General features: G+C 42.5%; 1 protein-coding gene across 6 annotated transcripts in view; it reads right to left on the bottom strand.

Moving 5' to 3' along the window:
* Window positions 1-2,588: 2,588 nt before the first annotated feature.
* esrrb (estrogen-related receptor beta) overlaps window positions 2,589-15,850 on the bottom strand; it is a 44,564-nt gene continuing 31,302 nt past the window's right edge. For all 6 annotated transcript variants that reach the window (XM_030126594.1, XM_030126595.1, XM_030126599.1 and 3 more), the window contains 2 exons: window positions 9,354-9,623; window positions 2,589-5,830 (listed from right to left, as the gene is read on the bottom strand). In XM_030126594.1, the coding sequence (XP_029982454.1) occupies window positions 5,586-5,830; window positions 9,354-9,623 (515 nt within the window). In that variant the 3' untranslated portion in view covers window positions 2,589-5,585. The remainder of the gene's footprint in view (window positions 5,831-9,353; window positions 9,624-15,850) is intronic.

Raw genomic sequence — 15,850 nt, 5'->3', positions numbered from 1 at the left:
GATAGTTGAAAATATTTCTGCTCCCCCACAGCTTCATATCAGTGAGCAGCACAGATAAAGATACAGTTGGGCAAATAAATCTCAAATGAAGGAACAAAACCCTTCACATGCAGTTATCTTCTGTGTGTATGTGTGCAGTGTGTATACAGTTTATAACCTATTCACTCTCTCGTGCGCCTGTGTTCCTACATTGTTTCAGCGCTAGAGAAAACAGGTGCACTGATTTCAGCTAAAAGCGTTTTTCGTCTCTCTTGCTGGGAGGGGGGGGTCATTGTGGTCTCATCTTAACAGGCGTTCAGTGTGGCGGCGCCCCGGTGGTGCATTTCTCTGCACGTCTTCTGGGACCTGTTCCCAAGGGATTCTGTGGGTTCTCTTAATTTCTACAGAGCTTATCAGCTGAAACAATAGGCTTGTTCAGGCACTTCTTTCTGAAGCACCTTAACCACACTTTGTCCCAGAAACATGTGAGCACATGGCATGGATATATGCGATGTTAACTTATGAATTGTAAAACATGATATATTATTTTGCTTTATATTCGTACCTGACAGATTGATCTCGGATCAGAACGTAAACTGTACGTCTCAACTTTCACTGTATGGTTGCATAATGGTCTGATGAAAAATGTAACCAGAGTAATTTGGAAAAGTGGGACAAAGGTCTACCCATGGCCATTAGGATTTTTAGGACAGCAGCTCAGCCGTGCATTAAGTGGTGAGGAGAGCAGGCGTGTAACCTGATAAATGCACTTAAAACAGTGAAGATGGACAATGAGAGGGCGAAATCTCAGATGGCCCGGTCTGCGTGCCTGCTAGGCACTTTGACTGCCTATTGATCAGCCAAAGAGAGTCTTGGGCAGGGTCAGAGGTGTGCAATGCATGGCTCATATACTGCCAGTGGGACAGGTACAGGACGACCGTTACTTGGATCCATTTCTACTCTTGAGGCAATTGCGTTGTTCTTTTGTTGAGCATCTCAAGACTCTGAAAACACTTTGCTAAAAATAGACAAATCCAGAAAACTTGAGATGGGCGAATGTATTTTCTTCTGCAATATAATACGCAGCAACAATATTGCAATCCATCTGTTGTTTGAAATTGATGTGACGTAACGTTTCCGTCTAGGACATTGATAGCCCACGGTTGTGAAAATGCCCGGCTCCTGTTATTGAATAGTAATAGGCTTGTCGGCCAGTGCCTCCAATTTCACAAATGGAGCAATAAATACACATAACAGAATCAGTGGAACAATAAGAATCCCCATAAAGGATGGTTGTACCTCAAAAACAAGGAGAGGTACTGGGAGAGACGGAGGGAAGGGGAGGGGGGGGGGGGGGGGGTCAGAAGAAATTTGACAAAGCGAAGAGATGAAAAGTGTGTGTATGTGTGTGTGAAGGAAACAGAAAAAGAGAGAGAGAGCTAGATGGTGGCCCACTCTTCATTTCTGTGCCACAAGCTCTCCTGGGCATTTGCGTGCTCTGTTTTCAACCTAAGTGTAATTTGAGCCCTGGGTTGATACAAAGTGTATGCAGCAGCTCTGTTCAAACCCAATCACTCACCCTGACGTGTAATCCTTTCCCTCACCATCATCAACGTTGCTTTGGGAATAATGAAACACACTTAAGCAATACACAGCAGTCATACAGCTGCGAGCGAGGCCGCATCTTGATGAGATGCCTCGTAACTCTAATGAAAGGTGTTTTGACCTGTCAATGGAGGTAAATGATTGCCTTGCTACTGTATCTGTGAGAAACTTATTGATGGCAATATCTGGTCCAACCGGATGATTTGCATGAGAAATGAGGAGCACATTGCTTTTAAAAATACACCACCTGGCAGCCGTGTTCTACATTTAATTTGTGTGGGCCTCTCAATCTCCTTTTTCTTTTCCTTCATCCTCAAGTCGTCTTGTCTCGTGGCTTGTGATGCCATTGTTTCCACATAGAGGATTATTACAATTAATTGGTAGCAAGACATTATTTCAAAAAGGGAAATTGGCTCTTATAATTATATAGAGAAGGGAATACTTTAACTCCCTGGAATATCAGCTTCCTGAAATAATGGAGCTATAGCCCCTCGCTTCCCCCACCTCCATCAGTGTTAGCGTGTCTGTCTGCCTGTTTCCTGTGACGGATCCATTTTCAACAGCTCCTGGCCCTGCAGTGGCTGTGGTTGATGGCTGGATGGTTGGGTGGCCTACGTGAATCTCAGCCTGGCTTGCCATCACTTACTGTTACTCGTTTCTGGTCTGCCGGAAGCTCATATCTGCCCTTTGTTCTGTTTCCAATCAGTGTGAGCATCCGGCCAAAGTAGAATGGGTAAATACACTGAGCAGAGGGCAGGGTTAGAGTAAGAGTGGCTCCACAGGGTGAATGACTAAGTAGACACACTATACGATTGGTAAACACAGTGACAACAACTGTCTGCAGTTACAGTAGCCGTTTCTTTGCTAAATTTCTAGTAATTAGTTGGACTTTTTTTCCTCGTCCACTTCCTATTAGTGGCTACTGCAGATTGGCAATTAAGTACTGTATGAAACTCTGAATCCATGTTTCCTTGACAACAAATCTTAGTTAGAACACAAAACAATGACAGAGTTCAGGGAGTATTTAATTCATTGATCCTTTAGCTTTTTGAAAATCAAAACGTAAAAGTTACACAGATATTGGTGATTCAACGATCAGATATCAATGTACACCATTGCCAAGTGATATATTTCACACCATAAATACTCATAGCACAGAAGCAGGAAATCAGTTGCCTGCCCCTGTCTGCAATTTGTCACTGAGGGACCAATTCTGACACACTGATGTTTATATATATATTTTAAAAAAACATACCCGCTTAGTAACCAAAATTGGGCTCATACCCACTGATGGCCAAGTCATGTGGTCAATGTGAAGCATGCTTTGCCTTTACAAACAGATCTATGAAGAATGAATGGGAAGAGGAGATCAGTACCTACAATTACAAATATTTTGGCAGGAGCACTGAGGAAGAGAAGGAGTTTTTGATAAAAACATGGATGGCTCAGGTATGTCACAGACATGTGAGGATGATAAAGAGCATCAAGTGTTGAATCAGAGAAATATAGACAATATGATAATGAGGTAGTAGTCAGCAGGGCGCTGCATACTTTATTTTCAATGGTATTTCGGCAACCTACTGTTTTAACGTTGATATATTTACATACTTAGACAGCTTGTAATGTAAGACATGTTCTCTTTTACTTAACACAGTGCCATATTGCAAGGTAAAAAGAAAAAGGGAGATGAGAAGACTCCCGTTCTTATGATTGGTATGGCTGGTCATCTTGGGCCACTACAAAATTCTAGTTGTAAAGATTTTCTGCAAAAGTTTCTGTTTATACTGCACTTTTATTGAAACAAGCGCAAAAGTCCTTTTTTTTGTCAGTTGAGCAAACCAAATATAGTTCTTCTCATATACAGGATACAGTTTGTGAATAGAGGGCCTTAGAATATGTTACTTCATAGCATACAAATTCTCCCAAATCTAAGTAAAAGCATGCTTTTAGCATGATTTCAGTCAGAATTGGTCCCTGTTGTATTGCACAACAGTAACTCAAGTTATATTGTTACCCCCTACAGAGGAGCTTGGTAACTGGACAGCGGCTACTTCAAGTTGGGATGATTCGGTGCAGGAGTGGGAAGACAGCCTACATTAAGTGACCAATCAGGCTGCTGTAAAGAAAAGCATGCCGGCTGCTGGAGCAGTGCTAGCCATTGATATCGCAAGCATGGTGACAACTCTACCCAACTGTAATGTCAGGGATTCCTTTGATCACAGTATCATATTGTTGTGACAACGCCACAATTTATCACATCACATAAAATCCTTCAGTAGTATAAGCGTTCACCTCCAACACATTCTCTGTCACATGGAGATGAGTGGCACAGCTCTGCTGGACTGGACTACGACATTACACACACACTGAAATGGACATCCAGTTAAACACAGGGTAAAGCACAAGATCTCTTCTCCCACCAGAGATCACACCTTGTACTGACACACTGTTGGGTTGCTGTTAGAGCATGCTGACACTTTGTTACTTGCATAGCTATTCACATGTGCATGCTCGGGCATCCCTAAGCTGTCCTCACAGATGCCTGCCTAGCTCCTGGTCGGTGGGAAGGGTGTTACTCTGCACTTTGCCACTGTGTCAACATGAGGTCAAGAAGAAGTGTTCCACGTGTCTACTGTACTTCTGGAGCTGTGCAGACAACAGCCTCCTGCTGGGTTAAAAATAAACCCAGTGTGAAGTGCCACCACTCCAGCTCTGCACCTGCCATTTACCTCCGTTTGGTTGAAGCTCTATAAATGCAGGCACAGCTATTAAAAGACGGGAGGTGTCTAAAATGGTGAGAGCAGATGCTGCGCACCTTGCTCCCTGTGTGTGGGATGACTCTGCCACAGGCTTAAAGGGGCCCAAAATAGAGTGGTTGACATATGGGCCTCTGATTGTTTGAACATGGAATCTCCTGGACTTCTGCCACTCGGCATAAATCCTTTGATACTGCCACACCAAACCCACTGATCATCTTTCACCTAGCCTGAATCAGGTCATCTATTTGCATGCCAGGAGCAATTTCCACGGGCTTAAACAATGACCAAATTTGGGGTTCAATGGGTTGCGTGAGCAGCGCCAATACAAACCACTACAGGAGGGGAAAACACTTGTGTGCAGTGGCATGTCCCACTGATGGTACTGAGATACACAGGCATGGTCTTTTAGCAACAGCAGCATTGAAAAGCACATGAAATATAGGAGGTTAAGCCTGGCTTTCCCACAGCTCCTTTTATTGCTGAGTTACTACAGAATAAGACGACTGACTATTATACCTGCCTATGCTAGTTTGATTAAACATGGGACCAGCAAGTCTTCCAGTCTGAGACAGAACTACAAAGATCACACGGCTTACTGCTCTGGAGAGGTATATCCAAGGACATTTAACTGATAAGAGTTCACATTTAGGTAACAATTTTAGTTCATTTTTTCCAGGAGAACAAGAGAAAATGGCAACCAACTTCACCAGACTTTGAACTGTACACTCAGTCTTCCAATAATAAATATATACATGTCCTGGTCAAGTCCAGGCAAAAACACAACTGTGAGACAAGTGAGTTGTTGAGACCTCTGCTGTCTTCAGAAATTATTTAAGGAGCATTAAGTTTTCTGAAAAAAGAAACCATTTTATCTTGTTATCAAGAACTGGCAACAACTTGTTCTGAAGACGCTGAGGGGCAGAGGGGTCCACCTTTACACAGCATGACCACTGACAATTAACAAAAACCAAAAAAATTATTACTGTACATAGTATTTCTTATATATTTTAAATTAATCTTCATCATTCATTTTTATATTTATACTAATAACCAAGTTTGCATTTGTTCTTTTTTAGATAGTCCAAAAGTTCCAGGAGTAGGGACAGAGGTCAGTCCCTGTCCTGCCTAGCACAGTCAGCAGGGGGTTTCTTCTCCTGAGTACCCTCAGCCTTGGTTCAAGTCACTCTGTTTTGTTAATGCAGCCCCGCTGTTGCCGTGGCTGACGTCGGGCCATCCAGTCAATCAGACCTTGGCCTCCAGCATCTCCAGGAACAGTTTGTGCATGGGCACCTTGCCCTGCACCTTGATGCTGTAAAAGTGCTGCACTGCCTTAGTCGCTGTCTGCCGCAGAAGGGGCAGGGTCATGAGCAGCTTGCCCGCCCGCCGTGGGTCCTCCTGGTGCTGGCTGCTTTCGTAGTCTTGCAGGGCCTCATGGAGAGCATCCTGAAGCTTCTGGACGGCCTCCATGTCCTCTATGTGCATGGAGTCTAATGGGACGAGAGCACAGAGAAGGTACGTGAAGACAGATGGATTTTCAAAAACAAAATGACAAAAAAGTCACTTCCAAGAAATGTAGTTTGCACTTTGAGACACTGGTAATATAACAGGAGTGATGGGAAATGGATTTTTCTAAAACAAAATTAAATCTCATGATTGATCTTTACTGCTCTGTCACTGCAGGGAACACATTATCAGTATACCTCACACCCCAACAAGATAAAGAATAGATCATAAAAAAAGAAAAGAACAACATCTGCTTTATTTTATTTATTTATTTATCTATTCTTTGGTGGACTGGGCAGGATATTCATATGGCCCTTGACCAGTGGGACTGGAAATCAATGTTATCCTCCAGTAACAATGGCATGAATAGCACCCAATCTCTGCTGAGTGAGTTCACATTAAACACCTGACTGTTTCAGAGGACAAAAACAATGAGAAAAAAGACTCCATTAGAGGATTGGACAACATAAACAGGCCTGAGATGAATACACCACTTCCTTTCAATTAATTTCCCTCCCATTCTCTCAAAGGTATTTCTAACCACCAGAAAACAGGGAAAAAAAACTAATAGTAATAGGCTTATTTTACTGCAACAGACCTAAGTGGTGGGAATGACTAGTTACATATAACACAATTACTGGAATAAAAGTAATTTTGAAGTTATTCAGGAAAATAATATGTAATTAAATTACTAATTAAAATGTACATTATTCCAAAGGAATTAAATCAGAATATATTATTTTCAGTAAAAAAGCTTATATGTAGAATAGAACAAGTGACTGTGCTATGGGGTGGCATTTCAAAGCTGGAAAATTAATTACATTTTCTTTCTCAAATCAGAAAATGGCTCTTACATTAATGTGTTGTGTTTCATTGTTTTTAACACTTTTCAGTTGCATCTCTATTTAACACAAATTTGGAAAAGTATTTAGAATATTCACCTTACTTATTAAACTAATAACTATTAATCCATAATCTATTTTATTTCACCTTCTCTGCACTGATCAAAATGGTGTTAAATGTTTTCCTTTTTTACCAAACATAAATTCCTTGCAATTTTTTTTCTATGTATACTTTATATACAACATAAATAAATGTCCCTGTTAAGAGTATTATACATGACTGTGTGCTGTGCTGATGACAATAAAAATGTGACTACCTCTCAGCTTTTGTTAGCCCAGTTCTGTTAGAGAGCTCATGAGAGCTTTCTACAGTTTCAGTCTGGAAGGCTTCTCTCCGGTGTTCCACCCCCTTATAACGTTTCGCTACAGTGCCACCCGTTTTTTACTGATCCTACTGTACATCATGTTACAGCGCTCGCCTCTCATTCTCGTCTTTTCTGCCTCTGTTTCTATCTCCCATCCCCTCTCAGGGACAGTCCGGGGTCACGGTTCTCTCACTGGTTAACCGGTGTCTGGCACTCCAGAGGCGGCATGTCATTGGCTGCCTGACTTGTCTCACCTTGCCGGTGCATATTTTACCACACGGGACAATAAAAGGCAAAACAGATTTCAGACTTCGCCCCAAATTCATTGACTGGAACAACTGTATTCCCAAGACCTTGAGACATTTCTCACCCTGACGGTTTTCAAATCCACAGTGGTAAAATGAAGTAGGTCATTTTATAAAGTGAATGAGGAAGGGGGGAGGTGAGAGGAGGGAGATGAAAGAACAAAAGGCAAAAAAAAATAAAAAATCAAAGTTAAAACTGTAGTCTGACTTAATTGTCTCTGTTCTTTTCACAGACCCAAGAAGGTGCATTTTAACAAACAGCTTGGAAAAACATCTATAATATTTAGTTGTTTTGGCACACTCAAAACACATTAGAGCTATAAACCCGGTTTCAAATGTACTTTAATGATATGCTTTGCAGCGAGGGGGAAAAAAGGAAAATAAAAAGAGAGATAGAGACATCTCAACAGATGGGAAGGAAAAGAGGGCAGGAGACAGCGAGTACACAGCTTGTAGTCCTTGGAGGAGGGGTAGACTTAAAAAAACAACTTTGAAGAAACAATTTCCTTGCAATCCATCAGTGAGCCCACGTCGATCCGATTGATAAACTGCTAATTACAAAATCAATCGCTATGAATTTTCACAGCTGTCAGACAGAGGGGCTCCCGGGAGAGTGATCTCCCAGAGACCTTGTTCTAACGTTCTGGGCAACCTCCTCCTCCTCCTGCTCCTCCTCCTCCTCGTCTTCTCTTTTCGACCCCCATCTCTCCTCTCTCACACACCCCACCTCTGTACCGAAGCTCTGTTGTGTGAAAGCAAAGCCCCACCATCAGCATTTTCATTTTCAGCCCGGACAAAACAAGGGAAAGCGGCCCGGTGACCCAGGCGTGCATTGATCAGAACGGGACAGGTCCTGCCTCCTCAAAAGGAGCCTGTCAATAGCTGCGTGCCATCTTCGCATTGGAACAAACGAGGCCTATCACTCCCTGATACTCATTCCATTCGACTTAACACATTTTATTGACAGCCCCTGTGCTCCTAATGAAATGCTAAATTTATCTCCCGTGGCTGCTGTGCCCTGCAGCTACTGTTATGGAGATAGAGAAAGAGAGGGAGAAAGAGCGCTGGAGAAATACCACAACATGGAAGGTGTTCAATTAGAAAAGCTCAGTCCTCTTTCCCAGTTTCCCGTACACTGCCCTTATCATCTCTCCATCTCCCCATCTCACGCTCCAAACTAAAGGTTACACTGAAAAACTCCTGAAAAACTCAGAAATGTCATTTCTCAAACTGTGTTACACAATGCCCTAATGTTTCTGGATGTTACACCACACTGTCTAGTGCGCACTACTCAGAGATCCACACTGTAAAAAGTCCAAAGTCAAGTGGTACACTGTTTTCATTTTAGTCTTTTACAGATATAGCTACACTGGAATTATGTTTTGTCATGTATTAAGTATTTCAGTAAATTAGACATGATTTTAAAAATAATAGATCCATTTTGGTTTTTGGTTCCTGGTTTGTGCTGGTTAAAGAACATTTATTCTGGTATTGCATTTATTATAAAAATATCTTCTACAAGCTACAATATCTATTTTTTTAATAAAATTCTTATAACATATTTCAACTTATATATTATGGAACAATTAAAATGTTTTTATTTATTGTGTACTGATGTAATAATAATTGTAATGAATGACAGCATATGTGCCATATGTAAAACAGTGTATGAAGAAAATTTATTAAGAATATATCTGATAATTTTTGCCTTTGCATTTTTTACTTCATCAAAAGACATATGTTAATTTAGAGTAATAGTATTGTTCTTGCAGCTTTGATATTATTAACACAATATTCAAAGATAAAATTAAAAAGAAAACAGATGGTATGTGATAAAGTCACAATATTATCATCTATTTTTATTTTTTAGAAATTAAATATGGTACTGATCCATGACTGTATATTCTGTACTTTAAATGTGGATAAAATTACATTCAAATAATATCCATGATTGAATATAATTTAAAATGTGTCATGTTGCTGTGGGCAGCCCACCTGAGTTGGCGAGAGCGATGGCCTTGAGGGTGACAAACTCCTCCTTCTCCACTTTGAGCTTCTTGTATTTGCGGACCAGCTGTAGGATGGACACGTAGAGGTCGAGCAGGCCAGTGAGCCGTGAATGCTCCTCGTCCATGATGTAGTCCTCGGCATACACCAGCTCGTCTTCATATGGCAGCGAGCGGAACACAATGCTGAGGATGAGGATCTCCATCCATGCGCTCTGCAATAAACTCATTTGGTCGCCCAGAGACAGAGTTGAAAAGCCTGAAAGGACAGAAGATGGAAATGTATCAGGACAGGAGTACCACTTCATGAGGTATAAATGCAGTCAGTGTGTACAGTATTTCAGTACACACCGACAATACATATTCTGTACGCATTTCTGTTAATCCTTAACATACTGAAAAATATGCATAATTGTGCCACTTTTCATAAATAAAATTAAGTGCTTGAAAGTAAAAGAAAGAAAAGAAACAGAAGATTTTAGATCTTTGGCTTCATCAGTAAACCACACACAGTTTGAGAGCTGCAGTAGCTGGGAGTACAAGCCCAGGCACATGTTAGCACGGGGTGTTTAATTTTAAATGCACAGTAGAAGGTCCCCTTTGAAGCCGGTGTCAGAGCACTTGAGTGGGCTTTACTGTAAGTGAGGACAGTAAATCGGTGCAAAGGTCTGGGATACACAAAGCCATGTGGTTACCCCTTGTATCCTGTCACACTTCTATTGGTGTGAGGGGGATTAGCGCTGAGACACATTCTCATTGGAGGGGTTGAGGACATGACATGCACTGTGTAGCAGAAGGAGGTGATGAGGGGTACACATACAGGGCTGTGCACAGATAAACAAACGTGTCAACTAGGAAAAAGCAAATATACATGTACTCCTGCATGTCTACATATGCACATAAATCCACTCACATAAAAGCAAAAAAACTAATAAACATACACAGAGCACAGGGGTCACATGGTCTAAGCCTAGCATGATGACCCACTTAAACCCAAGGCCTCATTCTCCAACAGCAGCTGAGCTGAAATTGGCTCAGGCTCATCAAACCACTGTCACTTCCCCTTCAACACCTCTACATATGCTCAGAATAGAACATTAAATAAAACAAACCACCAGATCCTGCAAAGATGAGCTGTGAGAAACTCAAACAAATGAAAAGGGTAAAGGCAAAAAGGAAGAGAGTGAGGAGCAGATAGCTAGATAGGCATCTCATCCCTTTTTCCTTTCGTACTAGCCTTCAGCTGTCAATAAACTGCGTGAACCCCCACAACCCACCCTCTCCTTTCCCACCTCCCATCCCACTGCACAGCATGCCTGCAGGCAGCCCATTCTGACAGCATATTAGGCTCTTCAGCTCCGCCCCTGATTAATATGATTGCTTTTACAAGTTTGCTGTTGCCACGCTACCTGCCACCGCATGATTAAGAGGCGATAGATTACAGTATTGACCAGGGCGCTCACCAAACCGACACCCCACATTTTCTCTTAAATATAAATGATCTTACTGGGGTGCAGTCGCCAACCTGATGTTTATCTCCCCCTGCCTGGATACCGTGAACACACACACAAACACACGTGCAGGCTGAGTAGAATAAGAGACATGATGAGGAAGCATGTGCGAAAGTGAAAAAGAAACAGGCCATGTGCAAGAGAGAGAGAGACAGGCTGAAGGAAAAGGAGAGCAAGGGAGAGTAGTACCTGAGTGTTCAATTTCCCTTATCGTGGTGATGACCACTGCAGGGGAAGAGCTGGAGGATACATTAATTAACAGATTGTGATCAGAATGTGAGGGCCTTCACATTTTGAAGGGGAATCAATAGTCAGTAGAAAAGAGTGCTAACAGAAAGGTGTCAGTGCCCGGCTGGACTGGTCAGAGGTCTGAAGAGCATTCAGTCCAAATTAGACCCAACAAAGCAAACTGCCAAAAGCACTCAAAACACTTGACTATTATCAGTGGAGGCAATAAGCCATATTTTGTAAACGCCTGTGCCATTACCCATATCCAGAATGCATCTTAAAATCTTTTGTGTTATTTCCTTGTCTGCATACGTGGCCATTAAGTTGGACAGCATGTGGACTGGCCGGAGGGAAATTGTCATGCAAGCGTGGACGTGGTCTTGATTGCTGCATCAGGTTGGCATCACAATCACAGGCGAGGTTCTGTCTAGCCTTTTAATGCCAAGGAGGACTGAAGCGGAACTAAAGCGCTGCACCCAATGTGACAGCCCGTGTGAAGGCCTTGTTCAGGGCTTGTTGGAGAGGCTTTAGAGTTGTTCTGATACAGCAGACACCTCTCAGCCATATGCACACATACAACCCAGCAGCCTACAATTACCTTTGACGCTAAAAGTCCTTGAATTTAATCCAGTGTTGTGAGATGGAGAGGTGGTGTTTTTCCCCTGTTCCATCCCCTCTTCTCAGGGCCTAAATTATCGCTCCAAATGGGATCTCGTGTCGTTGCCTCGCCTTTTTCCACTCAATTTAATCGAGTAATGAAGTGACTTCCCGACTCTGCAGGTCACACAGTGCTCCGGCCGCCGCACTCTGAAGGTGGCCCGGTTAAGTGCCGTTGGAGTCGGTGATTTCCTCTAATGAAATATCAATATTTACATCTTCATTTCCAGCCCACTGCCTTGGCGGGGTTTGACCAAACATGACACAATATTGACCAAATCAGAGAGGCCTGTCTGAGCGCTTGAAGGGCCTTTTCCACTCCACTGCTGAGTGCTCCACCAGATTTCTGTCTGAAAGTCTTTGCAGCAGGAATATACGCATATACATTGCACTTTTTCTTTGTTCCCTGTGATTTAACCACACTGCTCACGTAGGGCCATGTGTTGCAATTAACTTTTTAAAAATATAAGATGTAGGAATCTTTTTATTAATCATGAGCCTTGCAAAAGTATCTTCAGTCTAGACAAGATTAAATAAGAGTGACGGTGCTAAAGAGCTAACTGACCACAAACTGCATCTCACACCATCATGTAAAGCTGAAATGGTGAAAAGAAGACCACTTAAGACCAACAGCAGAAGGCAAAACTATCATCTCTCTCTTTATCTCCCCAAAAGGCTGTGGGCAGGAGAGGGCAGCCCAAATGCACAGACGGCTGCTTCAAACCCCCACGCTGAGATTAATCAGAACGCTGTTTCATCTGCCAGAGCACAGGACGGTCCAAAATGAAATGCTGAAGATTTCTGTTGAGCGGGAGTTCATATTCTATTAATTTATTATTGTTTCCCTCTCCCCGAGGGCCATTAGCGCGGGTAATAAAAAGAGATGTAATTACGAGGCACGGTGGCCCCCTCCAGCTGCAGCCCCCTCGTAACTCACCCTCAATCAGACAACAGAGCAGACAGAGGGAGTGAGAGTAAAGGGGGAAAAAATGGCAAGCGAGAGAGGGAGAGAAATGGAGGATAAAAGAGAGGAGAAGATATGGGCCAGAGAGGAAACAGATAAGGAAGAGAGAAAGCAGAAGCAGGGGGTGAAAGGAGACCAGAGCAAGGAAGAGGAAGATAGAAAGAGGAAAGAGAGTAATTCTGGCTGGACAGGGGCTGATCTATCATGGCCAGCTATCAGAAGGACAAGCAGGCCCTGAAGACTTCTGCCCAGCGGCAATCTCACCCCAGCCAAGTCAAGTGCTCTCCGGGCTCCAGTTAGAGTAAAACTGCCCCTAACAGGACCCCAGAGGTTTAGCACTTTTTTTTTTTTTTTACCTCAAACTGAGCCGAATGATCTTGCTGCCATAAGCTGATTCTGTATCAAAGCTTTCTATTTTAGACGGGAAGACAAAGAGAAGATGAAGTGCGCACCTGTGATTTATATAGAATCATCTCATCGAGCAGTGTGACACTATGGTGCAGGATGTATATTCAACAGAGAAATGAAGGGCAATTTAGGACAGCTTTACAATGTGAGTGCAGGTGTATCTATGCAATGGCTTGTGTAGATGTGTGTGTAAGTTGCAGCTGCCGACCATGATTCTTTGTGAATTTACAAGACAGCATCAGGAGGACCCAATCAATAGCAGCTTGGTAATAAATTGCTGTGCTTGATGTAAATAATTTGACCTGAAGTCGAGCCACATGTACAACACAAACAGCTCAGTTTGCCATGAGCTTTCCCTGGACACGGATTTGATGACACAAAGACCATTTTTCATTTGGAAAAAAATCGTGTCAGTACAAACTAAACTGACTCTGTTAAATAGATAATCTTTTTTTTTCAGCCTCACAGTTCACTTTCAGGGGAGTCACCTATCTGGATTCTTCTTGTGTGATAACCAGCCCATTATCTTATTCTAAGTAGCCGGAGAATGGCTGATTGGACCAGAAACCTGTGAACATTATGAGGCTAAAGAACATTAAATACAGTAATCCCCTTCTTTTAATCTGCACCCTATGACCTTCTGACCCTTGCACATAAGTCTTTAACCCTCCCCAGGGCCCCACTGCCCAGTACTGATGGTACATATCTCTGTTTAGCCCCAAAGACCAGGACGGATCAGTCTTTAATCATTGCCATAATTACACATAATTTATCTCCACTGCCATCAAGCAGCATTGCTTAATGAGGGATGGCGCTCTGCTGAGGCTCACTTAAAGACAAATCAGTGTAAATTTTTTTCCCCTGAACATTTTATATATGAAATATGAAAATGCTACAGAGATGCTCGGTGACGATATGACACACACATAATTGTGATGCTGGATGAATCTGCTAATGTGTCACAGTAACTAAACAAAGCCCTTCCACCCTGCCTGGCAGATGTCCTCTTCCTGGCCCTGTATACTGACTCCCTGTCTGCCTCTGATACGCCCCCATCTCAATCTCCCTGCAGTTTTTCCACCTTCCTGCCGCTTTCCTGCCTGGTTCAGGCCTCAGCATCCACATGATTGCTCAATCTATCTTTATCTCCTGTGTTGAAGCCTACGTCAGAGGGTAAATTGAATATACTAAGAGCTGTCTGTTGGTGTCTATATTTAATAAAGTGCACTGATGAGGTGCTGATTTATTGCCGGGCAGTATTCACACTCTATTACAAGGAGATTACGCAGCTTGAGTGGGATCAGGCTGGCAACACAGTAAGTAGATTTCACAATTTAATGGCAAAGAGAAAACAGGGGCCCCGGAGGGGGCTGGAGGAGGGTGGGCTGATGGGTAGGTGGGTGATTATGGTGGAGGGTTGAGCTGACACAAACACGACAACATACAAGAGGCACGATCTCTTTTTAACATTGCTGCCTCCATGCTAACAACTAACATGCAAGGCTGTTGTCTGTCACATGCTGGCTGATGAGCAGGAATCCAATAAAGTACACATGATGAATATTCCCCACACACCAGTAATAAATAGAGCAATGCAAACAAGGATATTTCATTAAATTCATCTGGTCTGAATCTAATGACAGAAACGTAGTAACACACAGGGAGGATGTTCAAATCACAACAGAATGGGAAGATATTCATTGAAGCAAGTTTCAAGAATCAAAATGGCATATAGCATGAAGTCCACTGCCATTTAAATATTTTACATTCTAACGTGACATGCCAGTGTAAAAATATGTTTTATTTGTGTAGGAGCAAAGCAGCAGCAGCAGAGTGTCAATGTTTGCTTGGCCCTTTAGCCTTCAGAGAATTCCCAGCTGAAAACACTGCAGCCCAGGAAGCTGGGATGGGAGCTGGCAAACACCAAACAATGAGCCCCTCTTGTATAAGCAGATGCATACTGTTGCAGTTTTACATATGAACACATGACATTCCCACTGCGGGTTGGAAAGGATGAAGGGTTTTTCACAAGGCGATGGGGGTCACATAGGCATCCTGCTACCCCTGAAGAAGGCAGCAATGTCAAGGTGGCAAACACATTCTCATGTACTGAAGTTGTCAGTATTCAGAGTTCTTCCCTAAACCTCTTGGACAGCATGAAATACAGCTTTATGAGATGGAAGGAGGCCAGAGGGGTGGACAGTGGACTACTATGTGTGTCAAAGGTTGTTAGCACCTTAGGAGCAACAAGCCATCTGTCAGCGTTCCCTTAACACAGCTTCTAATGACCCTGCCCCTCAGGCAAGAATGGACTGCTTCATGGTGCTATTTGGAGCTGTGACACAAGTGTCCAAAGCCTCTACAGTAATTATCAATTAATCAAAGACCCTGCAAGCCTGTAAAAAAAACTCTTTATGTTTCAGAGCAGCCCTATCTATCTCATTAAAATATGTTAAAGACTAAATGTGATCCAACTATGGAAGTCTTGTTATTAACATTTGTATTATTCCAAATCATATACAAATACATGTGTAAAGTAGCCAAAACAGCCAATTTGACTTTGGACCCTGTAAGTCAAAGATGTCATCTACACTAATGATATAGCTTTTATATCCTCCCATTACCCTCCAATTAAAGCTCAATAGGGCCACTCTACTCTAAATTACACCACTTTTTAAATGCCTTTTTTCAAATGTTAGCTGAGAATAGGGGAAATTA

The sequence above is a fragment of the Sphaeramia orbicularis genome, chromosome 22, assembly GCF_902148855.1.
Source record: "Sphaeramia orbicularis chromosome 22, fSphaOr1.1, whole genome shotgun sequence".
In the NCBI taxonomy this organism is placed as follows: Eukaryota; Metazoa; Chordata; class Actinopteri; order Kurtiformes; family Apogonidae; genus Sphaeramia; species Sphaeramia orbicularis.
The sequence above is the reverse complement of the archived record's forward strand: the minus strand, read 5'-3'. Positions and strand labels throughout refer to the sequence as shown.